General features: G+C 32.8%; 1 protein-coding gene across 1 annotated transcript in view; it reads left to right on the forward strand.

The window, feature by feature from the left end:
* Positions 1 to 10,215, forward strand: part of LOC119635362 — a 30,089-nt gene extending 19,874 nt beyond the window's left edge. The window contains exons 2-4 of the mRNA XM_038030160.1: positions 8,635 to 9,617; positions 9,687 to 9,797; positions 9,882 to 10,215. Coding sequence (XP_037886088.1) covers positions 8,635 to 9,617; positions 9,687 to 9,797; positions 9,882 to 10,029 — 1,242 coding nt within the window. The 3' untranslated portion in view covers positions 10,030 to 10,215. The remainder of the gene's footprint in view (positions 1 to 8,634; positions 9,618 to 9,686; positions 9,798 to 9,881) is intronic.
* The last annotated feature ends 2,278 nt before the right edge of the window (positions 10,216 to 12,493 follow it).

The following is a 12,493-nucleotide window of genomic DNA, read 5'->3' on the forward strand; positions in this document are numbered from 1 at the left end:
CTATTTAGAATCTTGCTTGGGCGTTACAAACGGAACGTCGACAATGGCATTTATTTATCTTTTGTGGTCGATATGTGCGAGAAACTCACTGAACCGTGATTTGTGCAAAACTATGAATTTGTAATGAAAGATAAAACAATTTGTGAATACATTTACCTGAAGGGACTTTTTTTCTTTTTCTGCCATACTTTTTGGGTCAGTAAGCAGTTGACTTGAAGAAATACTATCAAAATGTATTCAGTTAATAAATGCTATTAAATTTTTTCTACTGTAATAAAATCAAAAAAAAAAAAAAAATAAAAAATAAAAAAAATTGATAGAATCCGATAAAAGATATTGTATTCGAAAGAAACAAAGAGAAAAAAGTCTTAACCAATGGAATATTGGCATCAAATCGGAAACAGTACTAAATAATTAGTGTCACATATGTTAATGTGGTTGAGAGAGATCAGACTATATATATATATATATTTTAGGTTCGAAAAAATGAAGTCAATAGCATTACACTTTTTCTTTGTCATACTCTATATTACTTGTGATAGGTAGGGTTAAGGATGCATTCACTCAATCTTTATGGCAATCTCATATAGCAATTGTTGGAGATTACAACTTTTCTCGCAATAAATTGATTTTGTCGCGTTAAGTATGGCATGGTTGTATTGCTTTATTGAAGCCACATATTGTCCAAGTTAAAGTCATCTAATTTCTGGCTTCCTCCCTTTGTCTTTCTCATTCTGTTTCGTTTTCAGCCCGCAAACCGCACCCCAAAAGTTCTTTACGAACATCATAAGTGTTCCCTTTACACCAATAGTGCGATAATAAGTTTTATTTACCAAATCGTTTAACCGAAATATGAACTTCATGCACGAAACGTAAATGTGCTTTCATTGTCTTCGCAATTTTTGTACACTGTACGACTGTGTATGCCATGGCGAGGAACAAACAGTGCGTATATAGAATAGAAAAAACACATTCGATTCATGTTCCATTTACGTATCACAAAATGACTGGACCGCACTATACTATCGCATTTTTTGGCCAATGGACGAACGTCACGTCGATTTCTACGATCACTGCTCGTGTAACGCCCTATTATGAAATAAAATTTCAATGAAAAATAATATTTAGACTTGTATTAGGTGAATGTGTACAGTTTTGTAAGTTAGTTAGACCGAACCAAGGTTTTGAACCCTTATAAATATTATCTCTTAAAATATAGGCCTTCGTATGGCAATAACGTCTAAACTAGTAATTTGACATCTACTACTATTCGCCCTATTACATTTTAATGTGTGACCGTAGGTGTATTCATCCTCCTTGAAAATTCTCGATGAAAGTTCTCATAAAGAGTAAATCTTTATGAACAAAAAATTGTTGCAAGTAAATTGATGTAGGGTATTCATTGTTGTCGGTTATTCATTTTTTATAAAATAATGGAATGGATTTAAATTATGATAATTTAAACTATGAAATAACTTTACGCGAATTCTATAAATATTCATAACTTTTTTTTTATTATTTCTTTGAGATTAATTTAATATCGAAACTTTCACATATTAAGTAATCATCAAGTTGAGGAAATTTTTGTATTTTCTTTCGCATGTTTACCCGTCAAAGGAAATATTTTATAACAGATTTGTTAACTAATTCGAGGAGACTTGAAAAATTTAAGAATGAAGGTAAAAGCGGTGTAGAATGGGATTTTTTCATATTTTTGGCTTTGACCAAATTTTGTCTCCTTTCCATCTTCAGATTACATTAGGATTCGTAAATTAACAATTTAACGGTTAACAATTTAACAACTTATCGTTGATAGAATGGATTCTTTTGTGTTCTCTAAATAAATTGTTACGAATGCTGAACAATGTTCGATTCCATTGACGCGGGGGGGAGGAGTCCTGAAATTAGGTCAATCGAACAAAGGTGAAGTCGCATGGCAACCGTTACTCTAGAGGATGGTAAAGGAGGATCAGTTCTTAGCGGTTTGCCAAGTGCGGTCAAGAGAACGAGTCATTATAGCAACCCCTCCACAATGACATCTACGCATGTGGACTTAATGCGTTATTACACAATTGGCATATGGAATAAGTGAAGGGAAATGCGCTTTAACATGATGGCTAGAGCGCAAGTCATCTTCGTCTGGTTCGAAATACGAAATAAATATGCCTCGAAAGAAGAGAGAAAAGTTTTTTCAAATTAATTAAACAACATTGATTACTTTGAAACATAAAAATTGGAGAAAAAAAAAAAAAAATGAGGATAAACACACGCACACACAAACGAAACGTCTGTTTCAGAAAAATAATAAAAAAATGCTGCTCCTCCCAGTTACACATTTTTGACAGAATATGAAATCCGTTCCGAAAGGGCAACTGGTCCCAAGTTTTACCGAAATAAGCATAGCAAACACGATGTTTTCGTTTGAGATCAGCTTATTCAAAATTACACTGTTCGGTAAATCTTGAAAAGATAGCCGCATTCATGTTTGAAACAGTTTGACAAATGTTCCCAGACACAGCTGCTGTCATCACATAAAAAAGACAAACCGGTCAGGGTGCCTGCTATTGACTTTCTTATCTTGCTAATGATTATGATTTATGGCAGTGGTTAGCTAAATGTCGTACCGGCTGTAATATATAATAGAATATGTTAGTGACACTGGATATCTTCACTTTTTTCTTTCTTTTGTTTCCTTTTCACTTTCGCAAGAAGAACCGGAAAGATGAATTCGAATCGTCATCTAGCAAAGTCTTATTAACCTTATTAAATCATGCGTAGAGTTCCCTTTTTAGAATCTTAACACTGGCATTACCGATCTTTTGCAAATATATTTTTTTGTGTCACCCTTTTTTAGTGAAATCGTGAAAGTCGCCAAAATGGAGAAAACACACTGATATTTTGTATCAACATTGCCGTTCGACTCAAAATGATTGTGATCTGTCTACATGACACGTACACAATAGGTTCGCAATTATGGCAAATTTTTCATATTTAGTCTTGAATCGATCAAGGGATAAGTCATCGGCATATCAAAAACTAGACCGGATAGAAAAAATCATATATATATATATATATATATATTTATAGATCAGGTAAAAGTGTCCAGAACATTTTGGGATATTATTGCGGTGTAATTGTGTTCCCGAAGATCCAAAATTTAAAAATAGCTTTAATGATACGATGAAATCAAGAAAGTACATTTCCGATATCTGACCGTTTCATTCGCTTTTATTCGTTAAGCGTATCTGCATCCATTGACTCATTGTAGCGCTGTCTGCAATTCCTGTCTGCAATTGGACCTATTGAAGGCATTTTTCATTGTCAGCTGCATTGCAAACGTGACTGAACGCTTTCTTTACAAATACGACAAGTATTCTTGTAGTTAACGCTAATAGATAAGAAGTGGATCTTCTTTAACCTGATTGTTCTGAAGCTTGTAGAAAAGTGAAAGAGATAAACTAAATAGAAATATGAAATGTTGTACATCTGCAATATTCCAAATGCGAAGAGAGTTAAAAAAAAAAGTTGCCTCATTGATCGACGAACGACAGGCAGACTCTCATTATACATCGAATGGTATTTACATCGAATGAAATACGTAAACATTACTGTCTGCAATTGTGCGATGATATCCGTTAATGGTGAAAACGAAACGATCTAACAATTGTGTGTTCAAATATAAGCAACGATAAAGAAAAACGAACTTTAACAGTAAAATGTAGTTTTTCTTTTTCTTTTTCTTCTCTTTTCTTTTCTTTTTTTTTTTTTTGTTGGTAAAAGAAAAAAGAAAGACTATGGTTAAGAATTGTTGGAAACTTTGACAACAAAATTATCGGATTATTCTAGAAAGCCTATCTTATCTCTTTGCAATAAAGTAATGAACAAAGCGCTGTTTATTCCGATTAAGTCGAAAGTAAATATTGATTTGGCAAAATTTATTAAAACAAATATTTGAACTCATTATTAACATTTATTAATTAATTTTGTTTTTAAGGAGAATCCATGAATTTGTGTATGTATTTATTTCATTACACTTTACACCGTTTGTAGTACAGCTTGGTGCGCATCTTTCACCTTTTGAAGCAATTTAAACTGTGCTTGTATCTGTCCGTTGGTATTTACAAATTGTTACAAATGATTCGAATCTAATCATTTTTTCGACTACTTCCCATGCCCATAGACCATATTTTGAAAAGTCGTTATATGAATAAATGTACGCTGATGTAGGGACAGAGATTACTATAGTCTTTTGTCTTGTCTTTATTTATATCTGTTACATCAATTTATATATATATATATATATATATATATATATATATATATATATATATATATGATATGATATGATATGAATTGTTTGTACAGTTAATGTAAGAGTGTGTGTAAAAAAAGTGTAATACAGACAGACATACTTAAATCGATTCAGACTTGGATAATATGAATTGATGAAGCGCCGTACCGTAGCTGGTGTAGGGTATAAAAAAACTGTTTTGAAAAAATGTATTTCGTTGATTTTTGCATCTTATTGTGCAAAGAGGCAATGATCTGTTATATGTGGTTTTAAAAAGAACCCATAACAGTGAGGAAGCGAGACCTAAAGTTTTTCTTTCGTAGTTTATTCATTGTTTTTGAAGCACAATTACAGCACATTTAGAATATGTAAGTACATTTAAACGCACATACGCATACGTGTATATGTCTAATGCAGCATATCTGTGAGCTTAGAAAGAGCGGAGAAAAACAAAAAAAAAAAAAAAAAACCGGCATTAACAGATTAGTTTTGCTTTCGTGCATGTGTATGTATTTGTTTCTTTGCCTAACTAGATTTGCCATTTGATCTGCGCAAAAACTTTTTAAGCACACTTAAATGGATGGGCGTTACTCGTTGTGTGTTTGGCAGTCAGCTGGCGTTAGGTGAAAATTTTCTCTTTCTTTTGCTAAGTTTTCCGGTTTTATCCAGTTTTACTTATTGCCGAAAGTAAATAAATCCATGTAAATGAAAAGAAATATTTTTGTTTTTATGACGTCAGATTAGGACCATTAGAACTGAAAATTTTATTTTCTCAAATAACACGTTGCAACACATTCTATCGAACAATCTGTTGTCATTTAATATACGTGAGCGTGAAAGTTCGCCGGGAGATGAATTGAATAATGGAAATTGCATATAAGTGATTATATATATGTATATAGAACAATTTGCAGCAATATATTTGTTGTCCACTATTTGTAATTAACAATATTCGTCCGATCGGTTGATATCATTTAATTCATTTTCATTCGGATATGACAAAATATTGTCCAAACTTTCAAAGAAGAATTCACGCAGTAATTACATAATATTTTTTCTATTGTCACTATATTCAAACTGATCGATATATATGGTCTCCTAAATGGAAGAATATATGAATTTAATTAGGTTTGCGACGTAACAGGCCAGAAGAGAAATGTAGTATGCAGACATTATCGGGAATGGAAATAATGCAAAATATGAAAAGAAACTAACTGCTGTTGCCCTTGATAATGCTAGTGGTAGTACGTTCCATAAATCATTTACTTATTCATTTATCGTAGAGAAGGGGTAGGGTTTGCACTCAGTCTAATGCAGAGGTTATTGTGGTTTGTTTGACGGTGTGTGCATATATTATGATAATAACGATATTAATTACACACATCATCTATTACATAAATATGTATACGCATACATGCACAATATTTATGCATGCGCACGCACACATATATATATATAAAACAAACAAATATACATATATATATATATATACATATTATAATACATTAATGCATTCCTCGATAAGATCATGGGGCCTTCAAACGGAATGTGTCAAAATTTTACGACGATTCCAACCGTTAGTTTGCAAGGTATAGTTGTTTTAGTGACCTTACGCATAAAATTTCGATTTTTCCATTGTTCCACAAAAATAAGCGATATGTCATCTTACTTAGTTACGAACTATTGTGTGATATGGTTTGGAATGCTGAATATTAATTCTGAAAACAAAAAAGCTTACTTTGAATCCAACAAAAAAATTTTGTTGGTTTTCTCTTTTATGAAAATTCAAACACACTTATGTTCTATTCTAGATGGACTGACTCTATTTAATCAGATATATATCATTTTAGTCGATAATCTCTTTTAATAAACTCATTATGCTACCGTTGTAGATGTAGATGCATTTCTGGGCGAAAAATTGAACGAAATAATTTACTTAAGCTCTCTTTTGAAGACAGCTCTACGTCACTAAAAAAAGTCTGCTGAAGGAAAAGAGACGAAAGAAACCGGACAGCAATCGGACGACGCAAGTTATAGGATCACGATACCGAATTTATCCAGCCAAGTTCGCTTAATTTTTGCCAAGTTTATAAAGGTTTGCGTGGTCTCGCATTGCCGTTTTTCTATTGATCATTTCTGAATGCTTTCTCTCGATTAGACGATTCATTCTCGATTATTCTATTCATTCTCTAGAGCGTAGAAAGTGCAATCAATGTCCATAACGCTCAATTACTTTATATTACGTAACACCAATCCAGGCTTTATAATCGTCATTCAGTTCGCGACGATGATTTTCTCCGTACGTTATTCTCGTGTCCATCTTATGTATGACGATGACGATGAGTATCGTGCGTTATTCATTTTTTTAAAACTGGTGCGATTAACGTCTCGTTTTAGCAGCGGGTCACAGATATGAATACGATCCGTTGAACTGTTTATTCGTAATTTACATTAAGAGTGGTTTTGGCGTCCCGCTCATCATCTGCTTTCTATTAATTTTGATAAGCCATCTCTACTATACCTCTGAATCATTATGACGAATTTTGTTAAACTTTGGTCTCATTTCCCAATGACGAGTAAAACACTTTTAACTCAATGCAAAAAAAAGGTCACAAATCTTTTTTTTTAATAATTAATAAATTTTTGATATTTAAAAACGGGCGTGTTTTGTTACGAATCGTAGCAGGAGCTCGCCTCTCAGCATTTCGTACGAGAATTGTGGGAATAATAAATATATTCTTGGTTTTTGTTTGTATTCATTTACTATAGTCTACATATGAACGTAAATTATTATATACACGTTATATGTTTTTTGATTTTGAATTGTATAAAAGAAACAAACGTTCATAAGATAAAAAATTGATGCAAGTTGTTAATGCAAATTCCGCACAACGTTTGGTTAAAGAAATGAACAAATTATGATACTGAACAACATCCTCAACATCCTTTCCAACCAAGATGCAAGATTGTTGTCGGTCTGTGAGAGCGTAAGTCAAACCGTGGTATAAGAAAATGGTTCATTTTGATATTATGAAAAAATTCCAAATTTAAGAATATTATTTTATTTTATTTTAATTTATTTTTTTTTTTTTTTTGTTAGTATTAACTATTAATTTAAAGTAGAGTAGAAAAAAAAGAAACGAAAATTTGGGAAGTGCAATGCGAAATAGAAGATCAAAGAATGTTAGTTTAAAGTTATAATGAGCTTTAAATAAATGTTAATAGTGACGTCACTATTGCCAACTTATTATATCCATAAGCCGTTCATTGAGAGAATTCGTATAAGCCCTTCTTCATGTAAATTCTACCCTTTCCCCCATTTTACCCATATCTATACATATGTCAACATACGTATATGTAACAAAGAAATTTGAAAAATCACCTCTAGTTTTATACATCCAGTACAGTTAAAAATGAATGAAAGCCGCCTGAGTAGCCGAAGGCGAGGAATCTCGACTAGCAAGTCAATGGTCGTGGGTTCGAATCTCAAGTGCGGTAGAGTTTTTAATAAAAGCCGATAGCCTTTGATGCTAGTGCTTTTAAGAGTTTAGTCTTAGAATTTATTTCTCTGGCGAAATTAATGATAATAATAATAATAATAATAATAATAAAAATGAAAATTTTTAATTTCCACTTAGTTATCAAAGAGTTGTTTTCATTTGCATTGTGAAAATTATATTTATACTAATAGGAGAAGAGAAGGGAAATACTACTCTTTCTAAAATGAGTCTCGATGGCTGTTTACTAATTATGGGTTGAAATGTTTATAGAATCATGTTTAAGTAGTGGACGATTTCTATTCAATTGTACCGCATTGTTTTATCTATTTGCTTCAATTCCTTTTTAAATATATGTATATCGTATATGCATGAGCATTCGTACGAAGTGAATGAATATGAGTTGGGTGAAAAAAGAAAGGTACAATATAAACAAGTTTGCTTGAATGTTGCTCATAACTGCCCAAATAACATATGTTTTAGCTATGAATACATTATAAATACACGCATATACATACATACCAACAAGTTGAGTTTTCTTTCGGTTTTTTTTTTTTTTTTTTTTTTTTTTTTTTTTTTTTTTTTTTTTTTTTGTTTTTTTTTGTTTATTGGCAAATAAGAAACAATCGAAATTATATACAAATGATTACTTTTACTTTTAAAACAAACAACATACACATATAAATTATTAAATTAAAAAAATGTTTGGATTTTTTATTCAAAATTTGGGCGTCGCTTGTCGCACTGAAGTCGTTTCTGCATTCAGACATTTTATGCATTCGATGATATTCGAAAGATCAAAATTTGTAAGTTCATGTTTCTTTTTCATGTTTTGTATTTTTGCAGAAAATTGATCCATTGGTTCGTATACAGGAGGAAATAAAAGAAGTTGAACGGCGCGAACAAGAGTATCGCCAACTTATATCGTCGACTAGCAGTGTGACGGTGAATGATCTTGAAACCGAAGCTGGCAATAATAACACGTTGGAGCGAGGCGACGACGACGATCGAAATGATAGCAGTTTGACTTCTTTAAGTCCGATTCCACTTACGGCCGCTTCGTTCGTTGTTAGCGAAGACGGTAATTGCAGTATACCATCGTTGGCTCTAAGCGTCAACAGTACTAAGGATGACGGTCATCATTCTGACGATTCGGGTATATCAGCTTCTTCTGTTAGTCCTATTCATGGCGTTTCAGCTAACATAAAAAAATTGAACGAAGCAGCTTTAAAAGTAAATGTTAATTTGCAAAATGCTTTAGTTAATAGAGAGCATCGTTACATAGGACCTAATTGTTATGCGCTGACGCCAGAACCGCCGCAGCAGAAGCTTATAACGCGCACGGTATCCACACCTCATTTGGATGTTATAAAAAAATCTCGTCAATTTGCCCCGAGTCCGGCTCATAAAGGGGTTATGCAACGCTTTATAGCTTCGCGCGGTAAACTTCAAATATGCTCCAATAAGAGTAACGTATTAGCGTCCAAGCAGATTTATTTGAACGGGAAGAATGCTGCAGCTATCTTAGGTCTTAGCTCGTCGCCTTCTTCTATGACACCACCCAATACGCCGGCTTCGCCACCGGTCATTAGTAATGGTAAACTACCAGATTTTTCTATACGGTCATCAACCTTAATACCTTCAAGTACTTTAACACCGCCGGTGGTTGAGCGAGATTCGGAAGGGCGGCCCATTCGTCCGGGCTATGTACCGGTGGAGCTGAAAATACAACGTGAACTGCAGGATTTAAAAACCCGTGAAAGCGAATTAAAGAAAATACGTAAAATACGACAATCTACATCTGATCTATTAGATTCAATTGATAACGAGTAAGTATGGATGCGTTTTGTGCAACAGATTTCAATGTACTTTTACAACTCAAAAAATTCCTTTGTCAGAAATGTGGAGACTGACGACGACGATGATGATTCTGAAGTAGAGCATTGCTATGGCCCAGGCAAATTAAGGGCGGCCAAATCGATAGGCGACATGTGTGATTCATCACCTAGGTTAGTCTTTACTCAATATACTCAAAACTTAAATGAACATATAAACTTCGTATGCCTATATAATTGAATTTATTTTTTTGGTAGCGCTTCACCTCTACCCGATTACGATAAACAGCGTGGCATGCGCCCTGCCATGTCTTTGGCTCAATTGTGCGATTTGAATCCAGAGGAAGCACCTTCTTCGCGTGGCTTAATAGCTCAGTGGGAGAGCCTTATCCAACAAAATGCCTAAAGTTTTACACATCCAAAAAAAGGGAAAAATAAGGAAAGCAAGGAGAGAAAACGGAAGTGACCAGTTTTGCTTAAAACACTTTTCTCAAAAAGATCTGGTATCTTCGGTCAAGTGTTTAGTATTATTTTATGAATTTTTTTAACTAACTTTTGTTAAAACTGGTTAATCAATTTAATTAAAAAAAAAAAAAAGAAAAAAAAAGATTTGATGGTATATTATTAAATATTTTTATTAAAATATATTTAGTTAATATTTGACATTACTCTATATTCTATTATGTTTTCTAATCTATTTTCTATTAGACTTTCAAATTTGCTTTGGAGCCTTTTTCATTTAAAAATTTTTATAAGATTGGCTTTGTTGTTTATTTTTTAAAATTATATCGAAGCAACTGAAAAATGTGTCGAAATAATTGAAACTTGCTTTTCTTTTTCATTTATTTATTTAGTTTTTTTTTTTTTTTTTTTTTTTTGTAAATAATTTTACTTTATATAAATTATTGTATTGTGTAAAAATTGTATTGTGTAAAATAAATTATGAACTGAAAATAACGGCACAAATATACCATAGTCCTTTTTATGCTGCTTAATGTCGCGATTAGCTTTACTCGCCTATTTAATTTTATATTTAAAGCTGCTTTTAAGCTTTGAAGCTTTGCACTGACAGACAACCCTGCCATGATGTCGTTTATCGGAAAAGGGAAATACGCACAAAGTTTCGTTACCAATGATTCAACTTGTATCTTGTGTTCCCTTAATGTTGCCTTATTTACGGAAGCAAATTGTATCTATTCCAAGACCAACTTGATTATGCCCTAATCAGGATTTTCTATATTCGTATAGCTTAAAAGTTTGCTCAGTACTAAGGAGTGAAAGTTTTTAGAAGCTCCGATTGAACAGCTGTTTTACATTACCAGCCCTTCTCTCGTAACGCGTACATTAGAGCATGTGCACTTTGCGCATCCGCCTTATCCTCGCGAACAGGAAATTTGTACAAAAAAAAAAGATAGAAATTTTTATAAGCCGCCTATTATGTTCTTAATTATAACATAGCATGGAAAATTTAACATGTTAGTCATCTGACAGGTGGTGGTAGTGGTTTGCGAACGAGAAAGCAAGCAAGTAGAACTTTGAAAGGAGACCGAGAGAGAATGAGAGAATGAGAAAGAGGAAGAGAAAGAAAGCAAATTCATAATTGTTTGTAAAGCTTTTTCCTTTTTCGTTTAAAAAGCCACAGCCGTCGCTGTGTGTTAGAAAAATCAAACCAATGATGGTGGAAATTTTTGAGAGAGCCCAGAAGGATTCTCGCCGACTCGTGGTAATGTGAACGTTTTGACAAAAGGCAAAATCTATAAAGATATTATTGCAAATATTTATGAAAAATTTAATAATAAAATCAAGAAAATTTCGCAACTTTACAAAAGCCATTTTGATTATTGGGAAGAGTTTGCAAAGAAATTAAAAAAATAAATAAATAAATAAATAAATATAAATATAGATAAAAATGAGAAAATAAATAAATAAATTGTGTGTAAAATTCGCTAGAAGGAAGAAAGAATACAGTGTGTGTACATTTCGTGGAGTTGGGGGTGGTGGTGGCGGTGGTGGTGGTGGCGGTGGTGGCGGCGGTGGCGTTGATGGTGCATGGCGTTTATATATTTGGCATAAAATTCCTTTGGACCGATTGTTGTATACATAGCCTAAGTAACGAAGTTATCTAGAAAATATTAACGGTATTCTTTTGAACTTTCCTCGCTCTCCTCCTCTCCTCGTTCTTTCCCTATTTGCTCAGAAAATAATGCTCTTTTCATTGTTGATTTTTCCCAGCAATTTTTTGTCAGTGTGTATATTTGCAGAACCAAACAAAAAGCTAACTGACTGGCTTCCCTTTGCTCAAATATTGTTAAAAAAAATCGTTTGCTGTCCGTTTTAAGTTTAAAGAGTCGCGCGAGCACAGTGATCCGACAGACTATAGTTAAAAATCTGTTACAAAATAGAACAGTGTGTGCGAAAAAAGACAGGTATAGGCAAGCAAATCGGGAAAGTTGACTTGGCAGGTACTTTTCAGTAACGCTATAAACACCAACGACATGATCATCATAGTCGGCGACATGAAAATTTGAAAACTTTTCGCGTAAGTGTCATTGTGACCATTGGCTACGCGTTTGTGAATCACCACAAAATTAAACTAAGTGAAGTAATGCTGTGTGCCAAGAGTCTATAACAAAAATATATATAAGAGGAGATACGTTTATATATATACATATATACACCTATTTATGTATATGTATATGTATATAAATATATATACATATCATCACAAAATACGTACGTATACATCATAAAATACGTACTACATAAGTATATGTATTTATATAACATATATATATAAATAAACACATATATACATACATACATACATATATACATACATACATACATATATACATACATACATACATATA

The sequence above is a fragment of the Glossina fuscipes genome, unplaced genomic scaffold (assembly GCF_014805625.2).
Source record: "Glossina fuscipes isolate IAEA_lab_2018 unplaced genomic scaffold, Yale_Gfus_2 0, whole genome shotgun sequence".
In the NCBI taxonomy this organism is placed as follows: Eukaryota; Metazoa; Arthropoda; class Insecta; order Diptera; family Glossinidae; genus Glossina; species Glossina fuscipes.